This window comes from Erpetoichthys calabaricus, chromosome 12 (genome assembly GCF_900747795.2).
Source record: "Erpetoichthys calabaricus chromosome 12, fErpCal1.3, whole genome shotgun sequence".
NCBI lineage: Eukaryota > Metazoa > Chordata > Cladistia > Polypteriformes > Polypteridae > Erpetoichthys > Erpetoichthys calabaricus.
Window position 1 is genome coordinate 123,249,142 of NC_041405.2, and position 16,189 is coordinate 123,265,330.

The window sequence follows — 16,189 nt, forward strand, 5'->3', positions numbered from 1 at the left end:
TTACACAGTATGCTTTTTTTGATCATCATCACTAATGAAAACAAAATAACTCCAAATTGTGGACAATTATCTTCATTTTAGTACTAAAACTAAAAAACATCTACAAAGTATCAAATGATCTAGGCTCAATTTTGCTTATACAGTACTTCTGTTTTTGGTGGCTGATACAAACAGAGGAGGCCATGCTGAATGCATTTTTAGGAGTCTGATCCCTAATAACATGTTTTAAAAAGTTTGAATGTGTTTCTCTTCTAATTAATCACTTGATGAAAGTGCCTGAAACATGAAACTTGGTGAATGTTGTGGCAAGTGGCTGGGGGTGGGGCTTATGCCTCCTCCAGACCACGAGGAGGCGACCGCCCTGGTGGCTTTAGGGACCACGAAAACTGAACCCTATAGGGGCCCGTGGTCACCGCCAGGGGGTGCCGAATGCCTGAGGGGGAAGAAGACCAGGGACACCCGGAGTGCTTCCGGGTGCGCAGCCGGTACTTCCGCCACACTGGGGAGTGCCGGCTGAATCTAATGGGGAGGCACTTGGAGCATGTCCGGGTGGGCATAAAAGGGGCCGCCTCCCTCCATTCAATGGCTGGAATCGGGTGAAAGTGGACAGAGCTCAGAAGAGAGGAGTGGAGGCGGTCAGAAGACAGAGAAAGGCATTGTGAAGAGGCCAAGACTTTGGGGTGATTGGTGCTACGGCACTGGGTTGTGTGCTTCACTATTGTGTATATAATTGTAAATAAACGTGTGTTGGGTGATAAAACGATGTCTACTTGTCCGTGTCCAGGCTTCTTTCCACAATGTATATGTGATTGATTTAACCCTCATATGCTGTTTAAAGCAATCTGTAATCAGGAAACCTGAATCTATGGCACAATAGAAGTACTAAATGGAATGCAGTAGTCACCTCTTTTTGTGAATACTATATGGCAGAGACATAATCAATTATGACTAATATACGATTAATTGTGCAGCCCCACAATTTAATCTAATTTGGGTTGCAGAGGGCTAGAAAGAAAAAGCCCTGCGCATGGCACAAGTTCATTGCAAGACACACTCGCACACCTACAATAGCACCGATTTGGAATTGGCAAATAACCTAATCTGCATGCCTTTGGAAATATGGGAGAAAAACTGGACTACCTGGAGGAAAAATAATGCAGAAAGGGGAGAACATTACCTGAGTAAGAGTTAGCAGCACTACCCACTGTGTTACCCAAAACAAATGTGTATTAATGCCAACTAAATGAAACCTAAATATTAACCTAAATTGAAATTGCTTGGCAGTTTCAGCTTCATTTTCAGAGGGTACACAACTGTACAAGACATTTATATATATATATATATATATATATATATATATATATATATATATTTCACTTCAGGCAGCCATTTTATTTAGATTTGCGGTTAAAGGGTTATAGGATTTGTGGAATACTTTATTATATTCTTGAATGCACACTTTTTTGCAATTTTAATTGATCCTTTTACAAACCAAAAAATATATACTTTTAAGTTTAATGCTTACATACTAAATTTGAACTTTACTTTCTTTTGTTTAAAAAAGGCAATTTGCAATACTAAACAAAGTACTGAAATAAAGTATGGAGGGAAAGTGCAAAATCAACTGTGATGAACCAGAAGATTAAGAAAATAAACAGATTTCTGATTGTTTAGTTTCAAACAAAAGTGTTGAGCATACAAAAATGTATGTTTTTTGGAATTATGTAGTGAAAAGTCAAGCAAAATGACACCTTTTATTGGCTAACTAAAAAGTCAAATGGTGGTTCAATTTATATGACTGTCGACTAACCTCATTTAATCTAAGTCTATGAAATGTACTTTAAGTGTTATGTGAGAAGGTTCATGTATTCTCATCATCTCGGATATGATTAAAATTGGGGAGAAACTTAAAATAGCCTAAATGTAAAAGGCTTTTATCTAAACAGAATAATCTTAAATCTTTTTAATTCTGGGCCACAATATAGGGTGGTCCAGATCTAACTATGCTACTTTTAATGCAATGCAGTGCAATAATTGAATAATTAGATCTGGACCACCCTGTAGACCAGAGCTTCCTGACATCAAGCCTATTCAGCATCAGGCACAATGTAGTAACCAATCATGGAAGTAGTGCTTTAAAAAGTGACTGATTAAATAAAGTACTTTGAAACTCTACATCTTTCTATATTAACAGTTATTGTTGTCCAATATACTGTATACAAGTTATGCAAAGCTAAAAATGTCCTTCTTAAAGTCAGTTGTACCCCCACGAGATATGCAGCAACACACTGAAATTGTAACACTTAAGGTTCATTGTCAGATGTTCAACAGATTTGTGAAAACCCGTGAAGCAACATAATAATGCCTTTTTTTATATTTTAAGCAGAAATATTTTTTAAAGAAAATGCTACCACAGACTGAGTTTAATTCAAGGCAGAATAAAACTGCAAACAAGAATTTTACGTTTCATTACCTATTCACACAACTGATTTCAATACGTACTGTGCAGCAAACATGTTATTAATTAGTATGTTTTTACTCCAAAATTATGAACTACATTAAAAACGGCATTTAAACCTACTCTAGTTACTATAAAAATTAATTTAAAACAGAACTTAATTAGTTAAAACCCTATGGAACAGATCCAATTAAAGTATTATCAAAGAGTTTTATAGCGGTGATGCTTTAGCTTACCCATTACGGAATATACTACAAGAAACTTTAGGATATGAACACATAACCTAGAAAAATGTTTAATTAAGGCTGAAGAGGCAAATATTAAGAGATTGAAATAGTCCAAGCTAAATGCATTATTAGAACATAAAGATTTTAAAAACAGCAAAAATTACACGTCCAAATTAATTATGACTCAATCTATTTAATGTGTGCAAGAAAAACAAAATTAAATTTGTACCTATTGTTGTAAATTCAATAAAACAAAACAAAAAAACAAAAAAAAAACTGTTAAATGATTAAAGATTTAAATATATAAATTAATGTATATAAAATCAAACATATATTTGTTATAACATTTCATAGACTTGCTGTCAAACACAGCAATCTTAACTCACAAAGTTTAAGAGATTGTCAAATAGGTTTTTTGTAATAAAAAAAAAAAAAAAAAAAACGCATGCATTCTTAAGGTATTCAATTACTAAAATCCTTCTCATCATACAAACTGAAACCATAGGGTGTAAAATAAATAAAAAAGAAAATGCAGATTGCATGCTTCCTTTACTATTGTTAAACATTACTGGCAAAGTTTTCATAATAAAGAATTTCAAAGTAAACTCAACATTAAGAATTTTAACGAGGTATAGCCATGATATCATAAAACTGACCTACCCCTACCTATAACTGTTGGTGGGAAGGAGCAAAGTCCTCCTGCAAAGCCCCAATGACGTCCGTAGTAAAAAAAAAAAAAAAAAAAAAAAAAAAAAAAAAGCTATAAAAACACTAACATATTCTGAACCAACTCATTGCTTCGCAAAAACACATATACATTTTGCTTCGATTTTAAAAGGATTCTGAAATAGTACATTACAAATAAATGTATTCGTTGCAACTGCTTGTTAACCTCCAAACAATGATCCCACCCATTCTTCCAAATGTGCAAACAAGCTATCAAAACTTCTCAAAATGAGGGGAAAAAAAAGAATGGTGCACCTTTTGCATTTTTATCAGTTGCTCTTGGTACCTAACATTAATGTCAAATTAAAAAAAATAATAATTTCAACAGAAGCCGCCCTTTTTTAAAAATAAAAATAAAAAGTCATTACAGCTGTGAAATAGGTCAGAATGATATATTAAATAGCTCAGTGGAAATTTCTAGTAGTACTGCAAAACCATGCCAATGGCTGAATAATCTTGACAAAAATAAAATTTAAGAACCTATTATTACTGATATTTTATGATATAAAACATACTGAAGTGTTACAATAAAATATTTATCCAAATAAAGTAAATTGTTATATTTTAAAATGTAACAATAAAAAAAATGTGAAAATGGTTTCTTCCTTCCTTAATTTTAAATAAAGGCAAAAGCGCTAAGCTCCATACATATTCCTTTTTAAATGTAAATATGAATATTAATTTTATGACTGTTTATGACTGCACATGGTTCATGACTTAGATATAGTCTCTTGAAATGAAAAAAATCATGCATAACCACTTAAAATCTGTGGGAAATAAAATGTTTACACTAGATTTGTTTATATGATATAAATGATTTACTTTATAATAATACATCAGTAGTAATATATAATAAAAATAAAATTAACCATGTGGATAAAATGCCAAACATTAATATGGCATAAAAAAAAGGAAATGTTACTATTCTGGCTCTATATTAAATCCAGTAATTCACTGTAATTATATATTCTCCTTTCTTGCAAATCAATAAATGATAAGTGTTTAACTCACCTAGATACATTTTAAATTTGTGTTTAGATCTATTACCTCAATAAACTTATTAACTGTAAAATCTAATAAAGCATTATATACCATATCACCAAGTAGTAAATAGTTCATAATCTTTTCATGCTTAAGTGTTATTCAAGGATATATTAGAAGGCACTGCAACAAGTACAACGAGAAAAAAAAATCTACAAATCACGAAATAAAGCCTGAAAATTCATTATCTTCAAAACAGTTATATCACTATAACAATATTTCAGAAACTACAAAAACGTTATATTACCTACCTTAATTTTTGTCTTTAATACAAAAATTTATTAGAGATAATAAAAACACACAAGACAACCTGAATTAAGATACAGACATAAGCTGTTAAAATTCCAGTATTTTAAGTATACTAAAAATGGGTGCATAATCCTATTAAACACTGATAACAGAATACAAGCAGAAAAGAACTATTATTGAACCAACACCAGTAACAGACAGACCCTGACAATAAAAAGAGCCACATCCACAAACAGGTATCAGCTGAAGTGCAAATACTAAATATTACACACTATGTTTGACATGGCCAAAAATATTTTCATCCTTGATTACACACTGGCAGTTTTAGTTTGTTACCTTAAAAGTTTAATATTATCCAATCTCTCTGAAAATTTCCTACAATCACTATTAACCTGAAAGATGCATAATAAAAAATATCCATTCATGGCTGTTATCTAAGATAACAGGCAATATTGCAAACTAATATTTTTTTTCTCAATCATTTGTAACATGATAATCAAGAAACACCTGAAACAGAGTACTGCATAAAACAGTATAATTCATAATGGTCTATGCATAAATACTGTTACATGTATTTAAAAGCACAGTCAACATATACAGTAGAAACAGCCATCTACAGCAGATCAGAGACCACAAACCAATACCACATAAAAATAATTCACTCCACCGTAACATGCTAGAAATAATATGCATTATTTTTACTTACATGTATGCTGGTGACAGTGGAGATGACCTAGATGTTTTAAGCACAGGAACTGGGAATTTCCAGTTAGCTGGAGAGCCGGTTTTCCATTTCAATGGCATGTTGTCACCACAGTACTACAATAACAGCAAAGAGCATTTCCATAACAGACTTCCAGCTACGACTTCCATCCCACACTGAACTGAACTGATGACGGTTGCTGCTAAGGACAAGCTAATGATTCTGCCAATGCTCTTTAGCCAATGTTTCCACTTTGCCTGTTTGGTAAAATAGAGCTGTGAGGCGTCTACTTTATATATTAAGAAAAGCCTTCTGTACCCTAAAGCAGAATGATGATTTTATCCTACTAACTCAACAATAGTGCCACCTTGTTAAAGGAGCGTTGACTGCAGTACATATTAAGGGAGATGAGAGAAGAGGGAAAAAAAAAAAAAAAACACACACACACACAACACTGCACTGAGCTATGCACAATGCAGCTTTATTTACACAAGAAAGGGGGTTTACATAATGAAACACAAACAAGCTTTATAAAAAAAAAAAAAACCTATATTGGGATATTATTTAAGAACAGAAACAAGATCATTAACCCTTGCAACTTCATATTGTTTCTAATACCACTATTATTCTTTTAATACTAGAAAAGAAAGCACAGGCATTACAAAAAGGTGCATGTGGATTCATACAATTTAAACATACCTACTCAGAATACACTTGTCATCCTCTGAACATTCTTCTTTTGAGCTACAACAATATAAATGAGATATAAATCTCAGCATAGCCTTGGGGCACAAGCTAATAAGAGGCCAAGAAATGAATGCAGCAGCCCGATTTCCTTTTCCTCTAGCTCCATCCAAAACAAAAACATTAGTGCCATAATGGAAAGAGCTCATTTCCACAATTACAGTCCATCCCATCCATAGTGCACAGAGTCAAAATACAAGTCTGAAATGATGCAATTTCCTGCATTCTGCTTCTCTTTTGTTAAAGGAATTCACTTCCCTATTGCCCTTTTCCAACCATGATGTTAGGTAATCCTCATGCATTTTACAACAAGCTGCAGTAACAAGGATCTCTCCCAATCCCCCTAAACACCAGCCCCTCCCCCTCCCTCACTCACTCTACCTCTCCCTCTCTGTCTGTGCCTTCCTGCAGTAAAAAACATGCAGCAGCGAATGAGTACAATACAACCAATGAAAGCATGGTCAATTTATTCACTACCCTTAGTTCAAAGCCACTTGGGAGTCTACATAAACAGAGATGTAAAGGAGTGATGTGAGGAATATGATCCCTTACATTTAAACACTGGACAATCAACCAATAAAATCAAAAAATTAGGCTCAATGTCACACAAAGAAACGTAATTGCATTTTCTTATGAACCAACACAAAAGATAAACCAACAACATTAATATGTAAAAGTTTAAAAATCTATCTATATTTATAGGTTTTTCATGTTCAAACTACCATGTAATAATCATACTGCTTGTCTTCATTTTCACATTCAAAATGTATGCTGTACTATTTTAAAGTCCACTGTTATCTAGTTGGGTATGATTCTTACGCAATGGTAGACAAGTGCATAAATAAATGAATAAATGCTATGCTAAAGTCATAGGTCATTAAATTCCTCGCATACTGTATGAGCTTGATTAATAAAATTATCAGATACATAGTGGATATTCATCGATATTGATATTAAAACTGAAAAAAAAACATTAGTAACATGTTATTATTCAAACAATTTTACAAATTCAGGTATGAATAAATAAAAATATAGTCATTGAATAAACAATATTTTCACAGAGCACTCCATTTCCCAGTACAAAATAAGCTGGAAGCACCTGAAAAATCTACAAATGTCTTATCTGTAAGAGTATGGGGCCAAATGGCTGTTAAGGAAGATATGCCCTAGACCAGTGGTGGGCAAATTCAGTCCTGGAGGGCCATAGTGGTTGCAGGTTTTTGTTCCAACCCAGTTGCTTAATTAAAATCCTTGTCAATTATTTAATTGCATGGCTTGCTAGTGCTTTAACTCTGCCATGTCAGGTCATTCTCATATCCTAGATTTATTTTCCTTTCTAAGGATATCATCCAAATGATTTGAAGTCTAAAACAGATGAGTAATTCTCAGTGCTTCACTTTTTTCTCTTCACTTTCCTTCCAAGTATTTAATTAAACCAAATAGTGCATGATAAATACACACAGGTGTAAATGGTAACAAGCTAAATGGAGAAATGCTGGTCTCTTTTGTCATTTGCTTGTTATTGCTAATTAGGAACAATTAAAAACCAAGAATACAGCTGTTTAAGACTAAAATAAGCAATAAATGCTCAAAATCTTAACGAGCAAGACAACTAAAGTGAAGCTGAAGTGTTACTTGAGCAATAAGGGTTTCTTATTAAGCATTTGGGTTGGAGCAAAAACCTGCAGCCACTGCGGCCCTCCAGGACTGAATCTGCCCACCCCTGCCCTAGACGGATACCTGCATAACCCCTGGGAAAGGCCCACGTCAAGAAATCAAACATAAAAGCAACAAGACTTTTCCTTCTGGAATAAAGGAAGGCTAGAGAACAGGAAAGACTGTTATCTAGGACCACCGACAGTCTCAGAACTCAAATTGTGAGCTTGCTCTAGGCAGTGTAATATTTGTGTTGACGGTCATTCCAATTTCACTGATTGGCTATGCAAATTGAGCATAATGGTATGCATTGATCGGGCGTGTGGAATTCACTTACATTGCTTCCACAAAGGTGAATATTAAGGGGTTGAGAACTTTGATATGATGAGAAAGCACAAAAAAAAAAAAAATAAAAAAAAAAAAAAAGGTGAAATGCTATATTTGTCAACAAACTTGAACATCCTGTCTGTAAAAAGCTTATGTACCTGTGTTATGGGGGTACATCATGCATCTTTTAATCTTCACCAAATAGCCATTTTTCAAGGTAACATGAAAACTATGCTGAAATTATTTCAAAATAAAAACCAATTGAGGTAACAAATAAAAATTAAAACAGAAACAGTCAAAGGTTCATAAAAAACTGAAAATGTTAGACAGTTGAAAGTAGTATAGGAATAAAAAATAAAATTTAAAAAACTGAACTAAAACAACCTTGGTGTCTACAAGGAGAATGTATTTTATTGTTAACTTGACTATACTTAAAACTATGCCATTAAAAAGAAAAAAATTTCAATATATGGGAACAACCACAGCTGCTATCTATACTTCCAAAAGCTTTGCCAGATATGAACAATTTATGCAAAGAGGAAAGGTCAAATGTACTGTGCATAGACCTTTTGGGAAAGCTCTACAAAATAGAAAAAGCAAAAATTAAAGTAGAATACTTTTGCTGCAGTCTGTTAACTGCTACACATTTGTGCTGCGTGAAATGTATCTAATTTCTGTCAAAGAAAAATCTTAAAATAGAACTGTTAAACACCCTTAATCTAAAGTCGTCTTGTTACAAACCGGACTGCCAAGACAAGCTGACAGTCTCAAAAACTGTATGGTGTGCACATGTTCAAACCTGTGCTGCAGTTAAGTTTTAACAATTAAAAAGAATAAGAATATATATTAATCGTTGCAAGATTGCGGAGGGGGCTTGCACGACCAATGTTTGTGGAGAGAACCTCTGCATGTTATACGACACAGTTTACCTCTATTTTTAAAGACAACTTAAAATATACAAAACTATAAATGTCTAGTGCCTATATAACTACTTTCATGGTATTATCTCAGTTTAACAGCAAAAAGGCAGGTGTTCGGATAATTCAAAACACACATTGTTTGCAGAGAACATACTTCATTAAGCAATGAGTGATTACATAAACTATTTCCTTGCTCAAAGAGTAACTTACTCATTTACATTTTTCAGTTTATTTATTTCTGAATTTTTTTCATTCCACACCAATAAACACATTTTTGACTCAGTTGTGAAGCCTGGGGTAGTTATAAAATGAAAAGAAAAAAAAAAAGTACACACACACACCTGTATGCAATTCTGAAGCAATAAACACAACAAAAAGTGGAAGAGTTGATGCAGCAGAATGAAACTGCATGTCCAACATCAGGAAAACATATGGCCATAATTTAACCTTGCACTGATATTACAGAGGAGCGGCACGGTGGTTGCAGTGGGTAGCTGCTGTCTTGCAGATAGGAGACTCGGGTTCACTTCCCGGGTCCTCCCTGTGTGGAGTTTGCATGTTCTCCCCGTGTCTGCGTGGCTTTCCTCCGGGTGCTCCGGTTTCCTCCCACAGTCCAAAGACATGCATGTTACGTGGACTGGCAATCCTAAATTGTCCAGAGTGTGTGCTTGGTGTGTGTGTGTGTGTGTGTGTGTCCTGCGGTGGGTTGGCACCCTGCGTGGGTTTGGTTCCTGCCTTGCACCCTGTGTTGGCTGGGATTGCCTCCAGCAGACTCCCATGACCCTGTGTTCGGATTCAACAGGTTGGCAAATGGATGGATGGATGGATGGATGATATTACAGAACTCAACACAATCAAGATAAATCTGGCCATAGGCTGATGGCACTTAGATTATGTGACTGCTGACAACTTAAAAAAAAAAAAAAAAATTCTACAAACTTAAATTATAATGGTTTGCAAAAATATATACAAATAAATTACGTTTTATTTTTGCCATCTCTAAAACATTCTAAATGTTTAGTCCAAAATATCAATGAAGAGCAGAAAAGTAATGTTCATTGCAGCCTTTTATAAAGCATATAAAAATAAACAATTTTTTTTTTTTTTTTTTTTTAAGTGCCTAGGGAAATTAAGGATTCTGTTTTAAACAGAAACATCCATTATAAACAAAGTACAATAAGTGCCACAGGGGATAATTCATCCTTTTCACAATGAAATGGAACAGAGGTTTTCTCAAAATACAATACTGAAAATGTGCCAGTAGATGGATAAATATCCAGCAAAATAAAAGAATTTTGAAGTTATTAAAAGGACAAAGTTTAGAATTTTTCAGTCAAGTCAAAATTTTTTTTCACAAATCATGGTAGTGCATCCGGAAAGTATTCACAGCGCATCACTTTTTCCACATTTTGTTATGTTACAGCCTTACTCCAAAATGAATTAAATTCATTTTTTTCCCCTCAGAATTCTACACACAACACCCCATAATGACATCGTGAAAAAAGTTTACTTGAGGTTTTTGCAAATTAAACATAAAAAAACTGAGAAATCACATGTACATAAGTATTCACAGCCTTTGCTCAATACTTTGTAGATGCACCTTTGGCAGCAATTACAGCGTCAAGTCTTTTTGAATATGATGCCACAAGCTTGGCACACCTATCCTTGGCCAGTTTCGTCCATTCCTCTTTGCAGCACCTCTCAAGCTCCATCAGGTTGGATGGGAAGCGTCGGTGCACAGCCATTTTAAGATCTCTTCAGAGATGTTCAATCAGATTCAAGTCTGGGCTCTGGCTGGGCCACTCAAGGACATTCACAGAGTTGTCCTGAAGCCACTCCTTTGATATCTTGGCTGTGTGCGTAGGGTTGTTGTCCTGCTGAAAGATGAACCGTCGCCCCAGTCTGAGGTCAAGAGCGCTATGGAGCAGGTTTTCATCCAGGATGTCTCTGTACATTGCTGCAGTCATCTTTCCTTTTATCCTGACTAGTCTCCCAGTCCCTGCTGCTGAAATACATCCCCACAGCGTGACGCTGCCACCACCATGCTTCACTGTAGGGATGGTATTGGCCTGTTGATTAGCGTGAATGCCAGGCGTCACGTTTGGAGGAAACCAAGCACCGCTCAAGAGTTCAATCTTTGTCTCATCAGACCAGAGAATTTTCTTTCTCATGGTCTGAGAGTCCTTCAGGTGCCTTTTGGCAAACTCCAGGTGGGCTGCCATGTGCCTTTTACTAAGGAGTGGCTTCTGTCTGGCCACTCTACCATACAGGCCTGATTGGTGGATTGCTGCAGAGATGGTTGTCCTTCTGGAAGGTTCTCCTCTCTCCACAGAGGACCTCTGGAGCTCTGACAGAGTGACCATCGGGTTCTTGGTCACCTCCCTGACCAAGGCCCTTCTTCCCCGATCGGTCAGTTTAGATGGCCGGCCAGCTCTAGGAAGAGTCCTGGTGGTTTCGAACTTCTTCCACTTACGGATGATGGAGGCCACTGTGTTCATCGTGACCTTCAAAGCAGCAGAAATTTTTCTATAACCTTCCCCAGATTTGTGCCTTGTGACAATCCTGTCTCAGTGGTCTACAGACAATTCCTTTGACTTCATACTTGGTTTGTGCTCTGACATGAACTGTCAATTGTGGGACCTTCTATAGACAGGTGTGTGCCTTTCCAAATCATGTCCAATCAACTGAATTTACCACTGGTGGACTCCAATTAAGCGGCAGAAACATCTCAAGGATGATCAGGGGAATCAGGATGCACCCGAGCTCAATTTTGAGCTTCATGGCAAAGGCTGTGAATACTTATGTACATGTGCTTTCTCAATTTTTTTATTTTTAATAAATTTGCAAAAACCTCAAGTAAACTTTTTTTCACATTGTTATTATGGGGTGCTGTGTGTAGAATTCTGAGGAAAAAAATGAATTTAATCCATTTTGGAATAAGGCTGTAACATAACAAAATGTGGAAAAAGTGATGCACTGTGAATACTTTTCGGATGCACTGTACACTAATTTTCCACGGAAATTTGTGTTTTAAAAGTATTTTTATAAACCTAATAAAATACAATGTATTTATTTGCATTTTAAAATGTGGTTCAAAAGGCATAACCTCAACATAAAGCAAACCAAGAGCAATAATTTTATTTTAAGCTAACAATGTTTGAATATCAATCAATGTATTCAGATTACACAAATGCTGTAAAACAGCGTATTTGTGCCATTTTTGAGAAAATGTGAAATTCTGTTATTTTAAAAGAAGTCTGTCAGTGTTTCCCACATCATTTCCCGTCCTCCCTCCACAGCAACCTTTCATCCCTAGGGGTGTAGTTTTCTTCAGCTCGTGATGGTTGCAGTTGATATTTTGAATGTTTCTAGCAGTTATGGCAAGATTTTTCTTTAAGTTCATCACCAAGTGCACATAGTACAATGAATTTCTTACTTGTAGGTCTCCTCAGAATAGCAACAATAATGCAATTCCAAAAAAATCTAAACAGCATTCTTATAATGCAATATATAATGTACATTTATATACAATATACACATACTTAAGTTCTTATGACTGGCTGTTTAGTAACCTTGTAATCTGTTGATATAAACTGTCTCAGAAACTACTGGTCCACATATGTGAATGTACACGTAAAGCAGTGCTTATAGTTGATGTACTGTACATAGGTGCCAATACCATATGCGTTAAATTGATGTATTAAAGTGAAGAGTGAGAAGCGTGGAGCTTTCCATACTCCTAGAGGAAATTCAGGCGCAACTATTAAAGAGAAATGTTTGTCCCTTGGAGTTTGCAGCAATCAAAGAGCAGAGGCCTGGGTAGATCTAACACCTGGGTTTTCTGGGTGTGCACTCAGGCCTTGTTGTCTTGTACCATCCCCACTCCTCATTCCGACTACTCGAAGATAGAGTCTCTGCAAGCCAAAGTGAAGGGTAGAACAACTGAGATGTATAAAGGAAAAAACTGAGGTGTTCTAAAGCTTTTGACCGGTAGTATATATGTCTCTGTCCATAAATATTTGGACAGAGACAACTTTTTTCTAATTTTGGTTCTGTACATTACCACAATGAATTTTAAATGAAACAACTCAGATGCAGTTGAAGTGCAGACTTTCAGCTTTAATTCAGTGGGGTGAACAAAACGATTGCATAAAAATGTGAGGCAACTAAAGCATTTTTTTTTAACACAATCCCTTCATTTCAGGGGCTCAAAAGTAATTGGACAATTGACTCAAAGGCTATTTCATGGGCAGGTGTGGGCACGTCTGTCATTGTCAATTAAGCAAATAAGAGGCCTGGAGTTGATCTGAGGTGTAGTGCTTGCATGTGGAAGATTTTGCTGTGAACAGACAACATGCGGTCAAAGGAGCTCTCCATGCAGGTGAAAGAAGCCATCCTTAAGCTGCGAAAACAGAAAAAACCCATCCGAGAAATTGCTACAATATTACGAGTGGCTAAATCTATAGTTTGGTACATCCTGAGAAAGAAAGCAAGCACTGGTGAACTCAGCAACGCAAAAAGACCTGGACGTCTACGGAAGATAACAGTGGTGGATGCTCACAGAATCATTTCCATGGTGAAGAGAAACCCCTTCACAACAGCCAACCATGTGAACAACACTCTCCAGGGGGTAGGCGTATTGATATCCAAGTCTACCATAAAGAGAAGACTGTATGAAAGTAAATGCAGAGGGTGCACTGCAAGGTGCAAGCCACTCATAAGCCTCAAGAATAGAAAGGCTATATTGGACTTTGCTAAAGAACATCTAAAAAAGCCAGCACAGTTCTGGAAAAACATTCATTGGACAGATGAAACCAAGATCAACCTCTACCAGAATGATGGCAAGAAAAAAGTATGGAGAATGCGTGGAACAGCTCATTATCCAAAGCATACCACATCATCTGTAAAACACGGTGGAGGCAGTGTGATGGCTTGAACGTGCATGGCTGCCAGTGGCACTGGGACACTAGTGTTTATTGATGATGTGACACAGGACAGAAGCAGCCGAATGAAGTCTGAGGTGTTCAGAGACGTACTGTCTGCTCCAATCCAGCTAAATGCAGTCAAATTGATTGAGTGGCGTTTCATGATACAGATGGACAATGACCCAAAACATTCAGCCAAAGCAACCCAGGAGTTTATTAAAGCAAAGAAGTGGAAAAATCTTGAATGGTCAAGTCAGTCACCTGATCTTAACCCAATTGAGCATGTATTTCACTTGTTTAAGACTAAACTTCAGACAGAAAGGCCCACAAATAAACAGCAACTGAAAGCCGCTGCAGTAAAGACCTGGCAGAGCATGAAAAAGGAGGAAACCCAGCATCTGGTGAGGTCCATGAGTTCAAGACTTCAGGCTGTCATTGCCAGCAAAGGGTTTTCAACCAAGTATTAGAAATGAACATTTTATTTCCAGTTATTTAATTTGTCCAATTACTTTTGAGCCCCTGAAATGAAGGGATTGTGTTAAAAAAATTCTTTAGTTGCCTCACATTTTTATGCAATCATTTTGTTCACCCCACTGAATTAAAGCTGAAAGTCTGCACTTCAACTGCATCTGAGTTGTTTCATTTAAAATTCATTGTGGTAATGTACAGAACCAAAATTAGAAAAAAGTTGTCTCTGTCCAAATATTAAATAGGAGCCAGAAGTGATGTCATTGACGATGGCCGGAAGTGACATATTCGCGGCCATTTTGATACCCGGAAGTGGAGGCCATTATTTTTCTTCGGGTTTTCTGTAGAGAGAAGAGATCCAGGTAAGTACCACGTGACACCCATATCTCGCAATAGTTCAGTCACCTTTAGGCTCTTTGACTGCCTTCTACTCGCACGTGTGTGACTATATTATATATATATATATATATATATATATATATATATATATATATATATATATATATATATATATATATATATATATATATATATATATATATATATATATATATATATATATATATATATATAGTTATATAAAGATTATGGTTAAATCTCAGCATTTTTTCATAATTAAAAAAATGTTTGATAGTAATGTACACATTAATTGACTATGAATAAAGATCCCTGCAACATTAAAAACATGCTACAGATGTAAATGTTCAGCTAATTACATATTCAGGTAGTAGTAGTAAGCTACTATTCAGTAACTAAATACTTAATTTGAAAAAAGTTTTGGGGCTATTTAAAATTTGCTTAATGGCGGCACACATCCTTATGGTCAGAAGAAAGGAGAAAAAAAAAAAAAAAAAAAGTACATATTCCACACAAGTGGAGTCTCCTGGAGTGGTCTGTGCTGAATAATTCCATTTCATACCCGTCTTACTACTGGAATCCTTTTCACCAGTGGAAAATCGCTTAATGTTTGTACGCAGTTTCATGAGTAGAAACATTATTTTCCACTTCTGCTCTATTTCACCTGACTGAACTCCATGCAGCTGGTATGAGATGTCCACTTTGAAAAATTATTTCTAAGAGAAATAAACTGTCAATGCGCAAGAACATGTAGCAATATGGGTTTCTTTATGTTGGGTAAATTTCTGTGCAGTTATTTTACAGTATAATATACCTAATCATATTTAATTCATGGTGCCACAACATTATTTTGTTTTTCATATGGGCTCTGCCATGTTATTTCGATTAATGGTATGCTGCTCCCAGCTGCCAAAGAATGTGGTTCCAGAAGAGGTAGCATCTTACATCATCAACACAACCCCTTAAAAACAATGCAACGATTAATTTGTATCCAAGATTTTGGATAGAAAACTCAAAATTAACGTAGTACAAATTACTTTCTTGACTTTCTGGTTTCTGAACTTTCTGCATTTCCTCTGAATTTGAATTCTGATTAGCAAATGGGCATTGGTGCAAAAGGTTTTGTCTTGGCGGTTTTGACTGTATTTCATCTCCAGGTCCTCTACCAGTCTTTGAGCAGAATAGCAGCAATGCACAATGTGCTTCAAAAATGTAGAAATATTATAATAATAAATACATAATTATACAATATATAATAAATTATACATTTACAATAATATATACATTTACATGAATACATTCCTAGAATTCAAAAGTTTGGAACCAGCCATTTCAAGCATAATTAGAAACACTAGTAATGTCTTGGCTGTATTTTTAGTTCAACTTAA

General features: G+C 35.6%; 1 protein-coding gene across 6 annotated transcripts in view; it reads right to left on the reverse strand.

Moving 5' to 3' along the window:
• The window catches only part of klhl13 (kelch-like family member 13), a 178,235-nt gene that overhangs the window by 137,650 nt on the left and 24,396 nt on the right, over positions 1-16,189 (reverse strand). Inside the window, exons 1-2 of one of the 6 annotated variants that reach the window (XM_051934930.1) lie at positions 6,104-6,453; positions 5,408-5,520 (exon numbers count right to left, since the gene is read on the reverse strand). The exons of 2 other annotated variants lie outside the window; for them this stretch is intronic. In XM_051934930.1, the coding sequence (XP_051790890.1) occupies positions 5,408-5,505 (98 nt within the window). In that variant the 5' untranslated portion in view covers positions 5,506-5,520; positions 6,104-6,453. Of the gene's footprint in view, positions 1-5,407; positions 5,777-6,103; positions 6,455-16,189 lie in introns of those variants that run through there. 3 more of the 6 variants (XM_051934929.1, XM_028816089.2, XM_028816088.2) reach the window with 3 other exon arrangements.